The 16096-nt window shown below is 36.5% G+C and overlaps 1 protein-coding gene across 9 annotated transcripts in view; it reads left to right on the plus strand.

Moving 5' to 3' along the window:
- The window catches only part of FAM229B (family with sequence similarity 229 member B), a 95245-nt gene extending 86687 nt beyond the window's left edge, over positions 1–8558 (plus strand). For 3 of the 9 annotated variants that reach the window (XM_055261754.2, XM_055261705.2, XM_055261714.2), the window contains exons 2-4: positions 4964–5120; positions 6949–7087; positions 8344–8558. In XM_055261754.2, coding sequence (XP_055117729.1) covers positions 6963–7087; positions 8344–8461 — 243 coding nt within the window. In that variant the 5' untranslated portion in view covers positions 4964–5120; positions 6949–6962 and the 3' untranslated portion in view covers positions 8462–8558. Of the gene's footprint in view, positions 1–3826; positions 3856–4045; positions 4069–4960; positions 5121–6948; positions 7088–8343 lie in introns of those variants that run through there. The other 6 variants (XM_055261695.2, XM_055261686.2, XM_055261722.2 and 3 more) reach the window with 5 other exon arrangements.
- The last annotated feature ends 7538 nt before the right edge of the window (positions 8559–16096 follow it).

The raw sequence follows: 16096 nt of genomic DNA on the forward strand, positions 1-16096 counted from the left end.
GTTAATGGGTGCAGGAAATCAACATGGCACATGGATACATATGTAACAAACCTGCACATTGTGCACATGTACCCTAAAACCCTAAAGTATAATAAAAAAAAAAAAAAAAAAAATTTCAAATCTGATAAGCATTATGCATCCACAGATCCAAGAAGCTCGGTGAACCTTAGGCACAAGAAACAGAAAGAAAACTATGCCGAGTACATTATAATCAATTTGCTTAATATCAGTGATAAAAAGCAAATATTAAAGCCAGCCAGAGAAAAAAGACATATATAGAGGAACAAAGATAAAAAAGTCAACAGACTTCTTGTTGGGAACAATGCAAGCCGGAACATAGTGGACCCAAATCTTTAAAGTACTTAAAGAAAACAAAACTGCTAATTGAGAATTCTATACCCAGTTAACATATTGTTCCACAATGAGTATGAAAAGAGATATAAAAGCTAAATTAATTAGTCACCAACAGACCAGCACTGTTAAATGAAAACATTCAGGCAAAGGGAAAATTATGTTGTAAGAAAATCTGGACCTACTCAAAGGGATAAAGAGCACTGAAAATGATGAAAATGTAGATGAATATAGAAGATGTCTCTTGTTTTAAAGACAATTGCTTAAAGGAAAATGTGTAATGACATGCATGGGGTTTGTACTATAGATAGAATTAAAATATATGACAACAAAATTATATATAGTGGGAGAGGGGAAATGGAATATACTTTTATATGGTTCTTCTAGTATATGTGAAGTGGTATAATGTTATTTGGAGGCGGACTATGAAAAGTTAAATATGTATACTATAAACCCTAAAGTAACACAAAACAAAACACAAAGGTGTATAGTAATAAACCAATAATGGAATAAAATAGATTCATAAAATATATTCAGTTGATCCAAAAGAATGGAATAAGAAGAAAAGGACACAAAGAACTGATGGCACAGATAGAATACAAAAAGCAAGATGGCAAATTTTAATTCAACCATATCTATCATATTAAATATTAATATAAATGATAAAAATACCCTAATTTCAAGATAGAGGTAATCACAGTGGGTAAAATAAGCAAGACTCAAATATATACTGGTTATAAGAAACCCACTTGGAATATAATAACCAAATTGGTTAAAAATAAAAGAATAGGAAAAGATATGTCATACTAAAATTAATGAATGAAGAGTAGCTATACAAGTATCAGAAAAGTAGACTATAGAGCAAAGATATCAGACATATTTCATAATGATAAAAGTGTCATTTCATCAAGAGGCTGTAACAATACTAAATATTTATGCACCAAATAATAGCTTCAAAATACCTGAAGTAAAAACTGCAGAATAGAAAGGAGAAGTAAATAAAATTACAATTATTGTTGGAGATTTCACACCCTTATTTCAGTAGTTGATAAACCAAGTATATAGAAAATCAGTAAGAATATGGAAGACTTGAACAATTCTGTCAATCAACAAATTACTTACATAGAACACTGAAGCCAGCTATAGCAGCATATACATTCAAGTACGTGTGGAACATTTACCAAAGCAGTTTATATTCTGGCTATAAAAACAACTCTAAATAAATTTAAAAGAATTCAAGTCATACAACAAATATTCTCTGACAAAAATGGAACCTAATTAGAAATCAGTAACAGAAAACTAGAATATTCCTAAATATTGGAAAATACTTATATAGAACACTGAAGCCAACTATAGCAGCATATACATTCAAGTATGTGTGGAACATTTGCCAAGGCAGTTTATATTCTGGCTATAAAAACAAGCCTAAATAAATTTAAAAGGATTCAAGTGATACAAAGAATGTTCTCTAACAAAAATGGAACCTAATTAGAAATCAGTAACAAAAAAGTAGAATATTCCTAAATATTGGAAAATTAAACAATGTAATTGTAAACAACTCATAGGTCAAAGAAAAAAACAAAGAAAAATTTTAACTGAAGGAAATGAAAATACAAAATTAAAAAATTTGTGGAATGCAGCTAAAGGAGTGCTTTGATGGAAATTTATAGAATTAAATATTTACATTAGAAAAGAAGAAAGCACTAAAATCAATGACCTAAGCTTCTATCTTAAGAAATTAGAAAAAGAAAAGCAAATTAAGCCCAAAATAGACAGAAGAAAAGAAATAATAAAGATTGGAGTGGAAATCAAATAAATAGTAAATAGAAAATAGAGAAAAATCAATGAAACCTAAATATGTGTCCTGAGAAATTAAAATTCTTTGATGGGCTTCCTTGTTCATAAGATAAAGTCTAAAATTTTAACTTGAGTTTTTGCTCCTGCATGATTTGGCCTGTACTTATGTCTCAGACTCTCTTTATTTTCTGTTTTCCATGCTGTGGTTATGCTGGCCTTTCAGATTTTTTATTGTCTTTACTGGCATGACCTTTGCACATGCTGTTTTCCTCTTTGCCCCCTCCTCAACTGTGTCAGTGTTTTTTTTCTCCCACTCATTTCCACCTAATTAATGCCCCCTCGTCTCTTAGATTTAGATTAAATATCCTAGACTAAAACAAATCCTATCGTAACCTACAAAATCTACCATAATAGGAACTGTGTTTGTTTTTGCTTAATCTTTTATCTTTAACACTTAACACATGCCTGGCTCATGGTGGATTCTCAGCAAATATTCATTAAATGAATGAATGAAGTCCATGGGTCTTTTTTTCTTAGAACATGACAAGTTCAAATATCACTCATTTTCTGCATCTCATGAATTAATATCTTGAGAATTGAAAGACTATTGCTCTAAAGCTTACGATACTTAAGGGGGTATTTGGATACTTCACCATCTTTTTATTCACCATTTGTATTGCCCTTGTTTATCTATTGCTTTATGAAAATGTGCTGGAGACTCAAGTTCCTTTTGTCTTCTGATGTATCATTCTAATGTTGTAAAGTTTCATCATTAAGGCTACTGTTTGGTTTGTTTCATTGTATCACCCATTCTAAAGAAGCATGGTATGCCAAATTGACTAGTTAAAATGGTAAATTACAGGATTTTAAGAATACCCCACTTACAGATACTTTACTTCATATATATCCGTGACTAAAAAGTGAAATCAGTGTCTCAATACTCTGATTTCAAGAATGACACAAAAATATGTAGGAAGTAGTGCTGATTGAATTCTTGTGTCCCAGTCATTGGCTTTATACATGTTAGATTGTTTTTAATTCCTCACGACAACTCTGTAAGGTAAGAATTAATACCATTTTACAGACAAACTTTCAATGATTTGCTTAAAATCTCAGAGCTAACATTGTGTCAAAATTCAAACCTGGCTGGGCACAGTGGGCTCATGCCTGTAACCTTAGCACTTTGGGAGGGCAAGGTGGGTGGATCACTTGAGCCCAGGAATTTGAGACTGGCCTGGGCAACATGGTAAAACTCTGTATCTACAAAAAAATACAAAATTAGCTGGGCATGGTGGTGTGCACCTGTAGTCCCAGCTACTTGAGATGCTGAGGCAGGAGGATTGCTTGAGCCCAGGAGCTTGAGGCTGCATGCAGTCAGCCATGATCATGCCACTGCACTCCAGCCTGGATGACAGAGGAAGACCCTGTCTCAAAAAAAAAAAGAAAAAGAAAAAGAAAAAAAAATTCTAACTGAATTCTGATGCTAAAACCTATCATTCTCCCACTGCTACCACCTCTCAGACATGTAAACTATTACATTTTTTTGCCATCCTAAGGACCACATGTTTAGGTCCTAATGATACCTTAGCTCACAATGGCCAGCAATTATTTGTTTGTGTGACTGTGACACCGTCAGTTATTTTTCCAAGCTAAAATGGTGATCAACTTAGTCACAGATAGTACCCTAGTAAGAAAAAGAAGGTAAAGGTAAGATTGTATCCAACATCAAGTTAATTCTTATGTAAAATGCCAGTTTTCTATAACATGAGTCATATGAAAACACAACAGTGGTAAAAATGCTCACTAATGTTTAATAGTTTAGTCATCAGATATGAAAACTGAAAAACTGCTTAGCTGAAGAGTTATGTTCTGGTATAAGGGTTAAACTAAACATTACTGAGTAGAGGAGATGTTCATGAGGTGAGCTATTGATCTAGAAGCCAAGAATGAGTTGGGAGAGGGAGAGCAGCTAGAGAAATGAGCAGAGAAGCAGCCCAGGGCCCAGGGAACAGAATAATGAGGACAGTACAAGATGTATTCTTCCTTTCGCCCAGGCGCGGTGGCTCACGCCTGTAATCCCAGCACTTTAGGAGGCCAAGGCGGGTGGATCACGAGGTCAGGAGATCGAGACCATCCTGGCTAACACGGTGAAACCCCGTCTCTACTAAAAATACAAAAAATTAGCCGGGCACGGTGGCGGGTGCCTGTAGTCCCAGCTACTCGGGAGGCTGAGGCAGGAGAATGGTGTGAACCCGGGAGGCAGAGCTTGCAGTGAGCCAAGATAGCGCCATTGCACTCCGGCCTGGGCGACAGAGCGAGACTCTGTCTCAACAACAACAACAAAAAAGATGTATTCTTCCTTTCACAATTGTAATTATTCCAGCCATTTTGGGAATTTGAAGACTCTCTTGAAGAAACAGGAAAAAAAAATAAGGTTAGTCCAGGTATTAGAGAGAGGGTGTAAAGAATCCCATGTAAGAGTTATAGAGAAATTTGTAAAGGTACAATTTGGGTTTGAGGATATTGGAGTGGGATGAGGATGTAGATAGATTGGATTTATTTGGGATATTATAAGAGAAGGTCTAGGAGAGAAAGGGAATGAGGAAAACAGGATATAAAATGAGAAGAATCTCAATTCTGATTTAGTACAGATGGATTAGACTGTAGGTCCCCATTCATGGATGAAAATACTAATATTATAGGGAAATAAGCCAGTAAAAACAAGAATGAAACCCTCCAAAAAGCTTTAGAGAAAATTTTTAGCTAAGCCTCAGCTTGTTGGAGCTATGCATTGAGATACTTGATTCTTTAGCAGGTAGGAAACTATGTGAAAGAATCTCGTGATGTCATAATTTCCGGGTGTCACTGGAACATTTGATCATCATTCCTTCCGCAATTCCAGCCTTCTATGGAAGGCCAGTAGAAAGCATTGATTTATTCACCTCTGCAGGAATCAGACTCAGCCTCTTTTGGTAAGTCTATTTATCTTTGATCAAATTAGCTAAATGTTAATACCTGCATAGATAGGTAGTTATACTAAACCACAGAGTTTACGATGGTTTCACTAAATCATCAATGAGCAAAGCACTTTTTTCTTGATATTGACACACAGCCTATAAAAGTTATCATATTCAAATTTTTAAACCTTAGTTTAGTTTTATTATTACCACCAATAAACACTTACTTTTAGGCATAGAATACTGTACTAGGCATAAGAAATAGTTGCACCATTTTAAATTTTTCCTACCCTTCGTGTGCTAATAGTTGAATACATTGCGTACTAATAGTTGAATACATGCAAATTATTTCAGGATAGAGCTATTAAATGTCCACTGTGTGACAAGCACTGTTCTAGGTATTAAGCATTCAGGGATGACAAAGACAGACTTGGAATGAGGGGGGATATTAAACATTTACAAAAAATGAGGGTAGTGTTTCTCAACAGTGGGCAGTTTTGCCTCTCTCTCCCACCAGGGGACATTTGACAATGTCTATAGACATTTTGGACTGTCGCAACTTTGGGAGAGGGGTACTCTTTGCATCCAGTGGGTGAAGGCCTTGAATGCTGCAAAACATCCTACAGTGCACAGGACAGTATCCTCCCTCCCCAGCTAAGAACTGTCTGATCCCAGCTGTGAATAGTGTCATGGTTGAGAAACCCTGAATTAGAAGGATAACTGTTACGAAGCAGAAATAAAGGTTGCTATGAAAACTTAGATAATGGGGGTTATAAAAGTAAGTTATAGAGTAAGTAAAATATAAATTCAGACTTAATGGATTGCATTGGCCATAGCAAGTGAAGGGTGGGAGCAGGGGGTAGGGAAGAGTTCCAAGGTGGGCAGTAAGGAGTTCATTTATGTGTGTTTGTGTGTATATATCATATCTATTTCATAATAAATTTCCTATCTCAGGTATACTTGCAGACATTTATATATATTTACTAATGCTCAGTAGTACTGCTAAATAATAATAGTTAACATTTACTGAGCACTTACTGTGTGTTAGGCACTGCACTTTACGTGTATTACCTTACTTAATCCTCACTATTATGCTAGAAGTAGAAAATATTATCACCAATGTACCTTTGAGAAATATAGATAAGTACCTTGACTAAGATCACATAGTTGGGAAGGGCCAGAGCGAGGGACTCTACTGTGACTGTAGAGAAGCAGAGGGGAAATGAATAATCACCTGGAACTGAAGGATTAGCTGAAGATATCTTGGTGAATGTGAAACTGTGCTCCAAAGGAAGAGGAGGGCATAGATAGATAGAGAGGTGCTTGTTGATTGGAACAACCATTTAAAGGCATACAGAATTTTGTTTTCACACAGCAGAAATGGTCTTCAGTTATGTTAACCATAGAGTACATTTTCCTTGCATCGCTTGGTGGTTATTTTGTATTTTTTGCAAGACTTAAATTGTACATAAGGGATAGTTGTGAAATACAGTATTTTAAACACTATTTTTAGCTATTTAAAAATAGAATAACATTCAGAATGTTTCTGTATGTCTATAACAAAATAGTAATATTAAAAATTCCAAGAGCAGGCACGTTGTGTGCACCTGTAGTTCCAGTTACTCAGGAGGCTGAGGCAGGAGGATCACTTAAGCCCAGGGTTTCAAAATTGTAGTGCACTACGATTGCACTTGTGAATAACCATTGCACTCCAGCCTGGCCAACATAGTGAGACACTGACTCTTTAAAACATTCCATACAAGTCTTTGAAGACAATCTATCTCCACCCCCAATATTTTAATTTTCTAATCTAGGTTTTCAATATTTTAACTTTCTGATCTAGGTTTTCAGTGAGTTATGCCTTTTCGATTTGGAACCCAGCCAAGGAGGTTTCCAGTGGAAGGAGGAGATTCTTCAATTGAGCTGGAACCGTGGCTGAGCTCCAGTGCTGCCTGTAATGGGAAGGAGATGTCACCAACCAGGTAAAGTCTTCTGTCCTCACAAGTGAGGAGATATGTATCGGCTATCATCGATACAACCTTCAGCTGATATTCAGTATTAGCAAGAAAAAACCCTCAGCAATTCAAAAACATTGTTGTTTCTAAATTCGTATTAACAGAGCCCAGTTTTCCTTAGTGTAGAGTCTGTATTTTGTAGTTCTGTAAGTCTTGGTGATAGACCAATTCATTCTCTCTCTTTCTGGTACATTTTTAGCTATTAACAACAACAACAAAAACACAATTACCTTTGCACCAACCTAATAGATTGTTTTGTTGATAGCTTCACGATTAGATAACATTCAATTAAACAAACAAAACTTCAGTGCTAGTGTGTACAGGGCACTGTGCCAGGCATAAGGCTAAAAATATGAAAAAGACTTAGACCTCAGATTTAATGTCACTTTGGCTTTGATTAGTATCACTTTGGCTTTGCTGTGATCTTTGGCAGAAAGAGTGATATAGAATATGAAGATTCTGTGAGACAAAGTGTTTTTGCAGAATGATTAGTTCCACTTCTCTGATGTTTACCATAGCAAAACCTTAGCTACTACACTGTTAGATTCTCATGGCTTGGACATTTTGGGAACACAGATTTAAGTTTAACAGGTGTAGGTATTTAAAAATCGGAGTTAGTCAAGGATAAAATGGGCTGCTTTGGGAAGTAGTGAGCTCTTGATCTTTAGAAATGTTAAAGGCTGAATGACTATTTGGTGGGAATGTTGGAAAGGAAATTCATATACTTGATGTATTTTTGGACTAGGTGTCATTTAAGGGCCATTTCAAATCTGAGATTCTATCAACATTTGAACAGTATGTGGAATACTATGTTCAGTTTTGTATTTTACCACAAACATTCTTGTTTTGAAATCACTCAACTGAGGTGATTTAGGGTGCGTATGCACATTAATTGCTACAATATTATCACTTATGTTTGTAACTATGCACTTTTGTTTTGCCATTTAGCAATCGTTGCATACCTTTCAAAATGAATATCTGGAGGATTATCTTTGAATATATGAATTTCCTGTGATTAAATATACGTCAGAGGCCACAATTTCTTTGTTATATCCATCTAAAATGGGTGCCTCATCAGCATCACCATGTTGTACTCATTTTATGACATTCAGAGATTTCAGAGTGATTATAACAGTTAAATATATAATCAAACTTTGGTGCTCTGAAAAAAAATATTTCCTCTTTTTAGTATCTAACTACATGTCATCTGCTTTTTTATTCAGGCAACTCCGGAGGTGCCCTGGAAGTCATTGCCTGACAATAACTGATGTTCCTGTCACTGTTTATGCAACAATGAGAAAGCCACCTGCACAAAGCAGCAAGGAAATGCATCCTAAATAGCACCATTAAGTCTTTTGTCAAGGTCTGACTAGGTCAAGGGTAATGGACCAGTATCATCTGGTGATCTGGTAAACAAATAAAAGTGGTGGCACCTTTAGATGATGACAACAGTTGAGCTATTTACTTTTAGTAAGACCGACAGAAATGTAGTCAGTAAAGCACACGTAGTGATAGGCTATCATTTATGTCTGATACATAAGACAGAATAATATTTCACAATTAGAAAGTACCTTAGAGATCATCTTGCTCACAGTAGATCATTAATATCAATAATTAAAGATGAAGCTTAATCCACCATGGTCATCAGTGAGGTGGGGCTTATTCTAAATGCTTAATGTGTCTTAAGCTCATTTCCTTGTTCATACTTGGGTTGCTACTTGGCTAAATCCTTTCACCTTAGTACCCCAAGCCAGTTTCCTGGCTTGATATTATTTGATAATGCTCTGCTCAGGAATAATTATATTGGGTGAGAAATGGAGACCTGGGGTTGTGTGTTTTGGAAGAGTATTCAAGATCAAAGAAAGTTCTTAGTCCATGGTTAATCTGCAAGGCATTTAAGCTACTTCCATAGGGGAGCCCAGATTGTTGGTTAAATGTATTGATAATGAAGTCAAAGCTGTGGTTCTAACCCCGATTTTTCCAAGAAAAATGATGTCCGGTTATCACTTTGTACCTGAAGTGCTGACCAGGTATCTTGATAAATTGTTTACAGTAGGTATTGAGAAACCTCATGTGGATTTTTTAATTTGGTTAGATGTGGGATCACTTTTGAGGTTGAGGCCAGCTCTCTATGTTCTCTTTTTCTTCTTGCAGTAGTCCGGAGAAACTCAGCCTGCTTTCCTTTCCTCTTGATGGCTGTCAGCATCCGTCTAATGAAATTGTCTTCTCCAAAAGACTGACTTTAGGATCAGATACAATTTTCACCAGTGTTTTTTGTCTACCTTGCTGCTTCTGAAAATATACATATAAGCCTTTTAAAATGAAAAGTTTATTAACTTATAATTAAATAGACATAGATGCATATGTGTTACATTAGGTGAAAAGAAAAACTGCCAGGGAGTTATAAGAGGAAAAACTCTCAGAGCTCACACTGAGCTGGGAGGTGTTTGAATGCCAACCAGTTAAAGTGGAAAGATCTTGAACATGTGGGGCATTGAGTAGAGACTCAGAAAGGTCGTACTTTCATAAGAGATCCAAACTGGAGCTAGACTAAAGGCTAGTGTATACCAACTTTAAGAAAGCTTAAAAATAAGCCTTGAGAGACTCAAGATGATCTCTAAGTCACCTCATTTTATCTGCCAAATAAAAATAGAACATTCCTTAAAGGAAGAAAACAAAATTGAGGCAGGAAATTGCCTGAGGCTGGAGAAAGAATGACAGGAAGGAGAAAGGAGTGATGAAAAATTCCTCAGAGGGCCGGGCTTGGTGGCTTACACCTGTAATCCTGGCACTTTGGGAGGCCGAAGTGGATGGATCATCTGAGGTCAGGCATTCGAAGCCAGCCTGGCCCACATGGTGAAACCCCGACTCTACTAAAAATACAAAAATTAGTCAGGTATGATGGGCGGGTACCTGTAATTCCAGCTACTTGGGAGGCTGAGGCAGGAAAATCACTTGAACCCAGGAGGCGGAGGTTGCAGTGAGCTGAGATTGCACCACTGTGCTCCAGCCTAGGCAACAGAGTGAGACTTTGTCTCAAAAAAAAAAAAAGAAAAATTCCTCAGAGCCCATACAAGGCTGGGTAGAATATGTGTTTCAACAATAGTGGATCTTTTAATATAGTACATGGATTATTGAGTACAGTCTTCAGCAAGATATTGGCAAAGTAGGGTTAGGGTTAGGTTAGGGAGATGGGAATAGACTGAAGACTACTCTGGACTTGCCATAACAGAATTTAAGAGCAACATTTGAAAGGATCAAACTGATTTCAAGTAACTTGACTGCATCCAAGGGGAGACAACCCATCAAAATAAAAATAAAAACTACAATAAAATCCAGCACCAAAAGTGTAACATTCACAGTGATTAGCATCTAATAAAAAATTACCAAGCATGAAAAAAAAAAAAAAAGGAAAAGGCAATCCACAGTCAAGAGAATCTTTAGTCAATGGTAACAGACTGAGAATGACAGATGACGGCATTAGTAAATGATATGGTTTGGCTCTGTGTCCCAACCCAAATCTCATGTTGAATTGTAATCCCCAGTGTTGGGGGAGGAACCTGATAGGAGGTGACTGGATTATGGTGAACACCTATATGGATATGAATATGGAGTATTCTCTATGGATATGGAGAACACCCCTTGGTGTTCTCATAATAGTGAGTGAGTTCTCACCAGATCTGGTTGTTTAAAAGTGTGTAGCACTTCCCCCTTTTCCCTCTGTCTCTCCTGCTCCACCATGGTAAGATGTGCTTGCTTCCTTTTGCCTTCTGCCATTGTAGGTTTCCTGAGGCCTCCTGGCCATGCTTCTTGTTAAGCATGTGGAACTGAGTCATTTAAACCTTTTTTCTTCCTAAATTACACAGTCTCAGGTAGTTCTTTATAGCAGTGTGAAAATGGACAAATAAAGTAGACCAGCTACCATAAATATCATTCAAATAGTAGATAAAAGCATAATGAAGAAATAAATGGAAGGTATAAAAATGACCCAAATAGAACTTTTAGAGATGAAAAATACAATATCGGAAGTAATAATATATACTGAATAGGATTAAGAGATTAGATACTGGAGAAGAAAATATTAATGAACTTGAAGATACAGCTATATAAATTATCCAACATTAAGTACAAAGAAAAAAGCAATTAAAAAAGAGTATAAGTTTTGTGTTTCATTATCAAGCAGTCTAATATATATGTAAGTGGCTTCTCAGAAGAATGGAGGGGGATAGAAAAATGTTTGAAGAAATAATGGTCAAATTTTCCCCCAATTTGATGAAAACTATAAACTCACAGATCCAAGTATCTTAACCAACCCCAAGGAGAAGAAACATGAAAACAAAACAATGACATGTCCTAATTAAATTGAAGAGAAAAATCTTAAAACTTGATATTAAATGACACATGCATTCAGAGAAACAAAAATAAGAATGAGAGCACACTTTTAATCAGAAGATATGAAGGCAAAAAGGCAATGGAGCAAGATCTTTAAAGTATCTTTCAGAAATGAAGGTGAAGTAAAGACTTTTCAGCCAAACAAATGCTGAGAGAATTCATCACTAGCAGATCTACACTATAAAAAACGTTCAAGGAAGTTTTTCAAGCAGAAAGAAAATAGTACTAGATGGAAATTTGGATCTTTAGAAAGAAAGAACACAAGAAATGGAAAATATGTGGATAAATATATAGGCTTTAAAATTTTTTAAGCACTAATAGGTAACTGTTTAAGGCAAACTATGGCAATGATATTTTATGTAAAAGTATAATGTATAATACTAGCAAACAAAGGAGGAGGAAAATAGAAGTTTACTTTTGTAATTCGTAGACTATTTGTGAAATGACATAATGGTATTTGACAATAGATTGTGATGAAGTAAAACTTGAGTTATCTCTAAAACCTAACAAACAGAGTTAGAGCTAATATAGTAGCTCTAACTATTGTATGGTGGAGAGTAAATGTAATAAATATTACTCATTTAATTCTAAAGAAGACAGGAAAAGAGGAAAGAAGGAACAAAGATAATACATTTAAACCATATCATATTGATATTTGCATTAATTACAGAAGGTCTAAATTTCAGTTAAAAGGCAGAGATTGTCAGATTGGCTAGAAAAGAAGATGCAACTATAAGCTGTCTACGTGAGCCCACCTTAAATACTAAGACTCAGATAAATTAAAAGTATAAAAGGATAGAAATAGATATGCCATGCAGACATTAATCTGAAGAAAGCTGGAGTAGCTATGTTAATAATAGACAAGAAGATTTCAGAGCAAAGAATTTACAGAGGTAAAGAGAGACAATTCATAATGATAAAGGGGTCAAGACATCAAGAGTACCTAACAGTCTTAAATGTTTATGCCAGAGCTTCAAAGTACATGAAGCAAAAACTGATGCAATTGAAAGGAGAACTAACTCCACATTTGTAGTTCAGGATTTAAGCTGGTAGAACAAGTAAACAGAATCAGTAGGGATATAGAGGACATGATAACCGATATGGAACACTTTACCTGGGAACAGCAGAATACTGTATATTCTCTTCAAGTGCACATGGAAAATTTACCAAGTAGAATATATTGTAGGCCACAAAACAAGTTTCAATAAATTGAAAAGTATTCAAAATATGGAAGGGTATTCAAAATATGGAAGGGTATGCAAAATATGTCCTACAGTAGAATTAAATTATAAATTAATAACAGAAAGATACCTAGAGAATCTCCAAATATTGGAATACTAAATGATACACTTCTGAATAACCCATGAATAAAAGAAGAAATGATTGAATAAATCAGAAAGTGCTTTGAACTGAATGAAAAAAAAACACAGCATATCAAAATGCATGGGTAGTGCTTAGAGAGAATTAAGGCAATAAATTATTTCATTAGAAAAGAAGAAACATCTCAAGGCAATGATCTAAGCTTCTACCTTAAGAAAACAGAAAAAAATGAGCAAACTAAATCCAAAATAGAAAGAAAGAAGTAATAAAGAGCAGAAACAATGATATAAGAGCAGGTAAATAATAGAGAAAATCAATAGAAACAAAAGCTGTTTCATAAAAAAGATCAATAAAATTGATAAACCTCTAGGTAGAATTATCAGGAAAAAAAAAGACACAAATTATCAAATCAGGAATGACAGTAGGGGCATCACTACAGATTTAAGAAACTACCATCAGAGTGAACAGGCAACCTACAGAATGGGAGAAAATTTTTGCAATCTACTTATCTGACAAAGGGCTAATATCCAGAATCTATAATGAACTCAAACAAATCTACAAGAAAAAAACAAACAGCCCCATCAAAAAATGGGTGAGGGATATGAACAGACACTTCTCAAAAGAAGACATTTTTGCAGCCAAAAGACACATGAAAAAATGCTCATCATCACTGGCCATCAGAGAAATGCAAATCAAAACCACAATGAGATACCATCTCACACTAGTTAGAATGGCGATCATTAAAAAGTCAGGAAACAAAGGTGCTGGAGAGGATGTGGAGAAATAGGAACACTTTTACACTGTTGGTGGGACTGTCAACTAGTTCAACCATTGTGGAAGTCAGTGTGGCGATTCCTCAGGGATCTAGAGCTAGAACTACCATTTGAACCAGCAATCCCATTACTGGGTATATACCCAAAGGATTATAAAACATGCTGCTATAAAGACACATGCACATGTATATTTATTGTGGCACTATTCACAATAGCAAAGACTTGGAACCAAGCCAAATGTCCAACAATGATAGACTGGATTAAGAAAATGTGGCACATATACACCATGGAATACTATGCAGCCATAAAAATGATGAGTTCATGTCCTTTGTAGGGACATGGATGAAGCTGGAAACCATCATTCTCAGCAGACTATCGCAAGGATAAAAAACCAAACACCGCATGTTCTCATTCATAGGTGGGAATTGAACAACGAGAACACATGGACACAGGAAGGGGAACATCACATGTCAGGGCCTGTTGTGGCGAGGGGGGAGGGGGGAGGGATAGCATTAGGAGATACACCTAATGTTAAATGACGAGTTGATGGGCTCAGCACACCAACAGAGCACATGTATACATATGTAACTAACTTGCACGTTGTGCACATGTACCCTAAAACTTAAAGTAAAAAAAAAAGACATTAAAAGGATAAATAGAGTTTTCAGCAGTATGAATTCTTTAGTCTTCCAAGGCCTTTACCCTGAATAAATTGCCTTCCGACATTTCTTACATTTCCAGGTGTAAGCTTTCTGTAAGGGAATATTACAAATAGGTCCCAGGGCAACCTGGTGACACCATGCTTTCATAACCTACCATCTGGCTGACATCAGCTCATTAATCAACAGTTTTTAGACAGGATCATTTGACAACATGTGCTCTTGAGGTTGCTGGTTTAGCTCTCTGTTTGTAAACTATGGTCTGGCTGGGCTGGTGAGGGACTCAAGCCTGAGCAGCCACCATCACTACACTTGAGAAGTTCCTTGAGAGATTCAACTGTTTCTTCCAGCTGCTAGGGTCATGCTACATTCCACTTATGTTTCTGCCTTCCTGTCCCATGCTTTGGCAGATCATCAGGCTTTCACCCTTAATCTCATCTACCTTCTGCCCACCTCATCCTGCCCTCTAGCAGTCTTCTCTGGGAATGGTGTCCTTGGGTGCTGTGACGTTTAGAAACTGAGTGGTCCTATTCATGGTAGTCAAACTTCTTACCTACTTTTCAGGACTTGAAAGGTTATCAGAGACCTGAGGGAGTGCTTTTTGTCTCTCTGAGGACTTCAGGCTTCTCTCCTGCACCTCCCTCTCTCCCTCAGGCTTCTCCCTGCACCCTCAGGCAAGCCAGAGAATTCTGGAGCTCAGTCGAACTCAGATGGAGAAGTCACTGTCCGTTTTTCCCTTTTCTCAGACTTCCAGGAAATTTACAAGTCAGGTGATTGCCTTAGGAGGTGAGGTGAGGGGATAACTTTATGGAAACTAGGCTTCCTTTAAATGCACTCGTTACGAGCATATACTTACCTGCCAGGCACTGGTCTCAGCTCTTACAACATATCAGTGAATAACACAGATGAAAATTTGTGGTGCTCACATTTTGGACAGGGGCATGTTCAGTTGGCTTTCTATACTCTTCATAGACTCTGTGTGTGCATGTGCTGCAGGTTTGTGTGTGTGGTGTTGGGGGCATCATGGTGTTGCACTGCCAGTTGTGCTGAAATGGTTTCTCTCATCCAGTCCTAAAGAAGGGATTGGCCCCTAGAAACCTGCTGCCCTTCTAGATGAGTCAAAGCAAGTGCCCTCTTGATTTTCACAGTGAGACCCTGCCAGCTCACTACTTTATGGTACCTCTCTGGCTCTGGTCAGCTGGAAGGCAGATAGTCTTTGGAGGCAGGGAACCAAGGTGACAATCATGCTGCCCCTGGAGGCAGGCAGTCTTGTTTCGACTACCGGCTTCTTGGTCCAGCTGAATGACAGTGAGCAAGTTATCTGAGCTGCAAATATTACCTCAAAGGATTAGTGGAATGAACAAATAAAATAATTAACTTTAGCTTATCATGATGGCTGGCACTTAGTAAGTCCTCTGTGAACAGACATTAGCTATGTTTATCGATATCTTCAACATTATCATTATTTGTATATTTCAGACAGAAGGGTAGCAGGGGATATAGGTAGGTATGGACATATATACCAATATGTAATATATATATAATCATTTCAAGGTAACATTGTTTTATTCCCCTTGGTAATTCCTCAAAATATTTTATATCTTCTCCCCTCAAAAGTTACTCCCTTTATGTATTGTTAATTCTGTTGATATCAGGGCCTATTTTCTCTTTTTCTGTCTTCTGAGGTGAGGTTTTTAGATATAATTCTTTTTTTCATTTCTATATTTTAATATTCTACCAGCTATTCAAGTCCATTTTCTCTAGACTTTATTAATGTAGCTACTTGGAAAAAAGATTATAACATTTTAGAAATAAGACTAGTTGTGTTGCAG

Source organism: Symphalangus syndactylus, chromosome 2 (assembly GCF_028878055.3).
Source record: "Symphalangus syndactylus isolate Jambi chromosome 2, NHGRI_mSymSyn1-v2.1_pri, whole genome shotgun sequence".
Taxonomy (NCBI): domain Eukaryota; kingdom Metazoa; phylum Chordata; class Mammalia; order Primates; family Hylobatidae; genus Symphalangus; species Symphalangus syndactylus.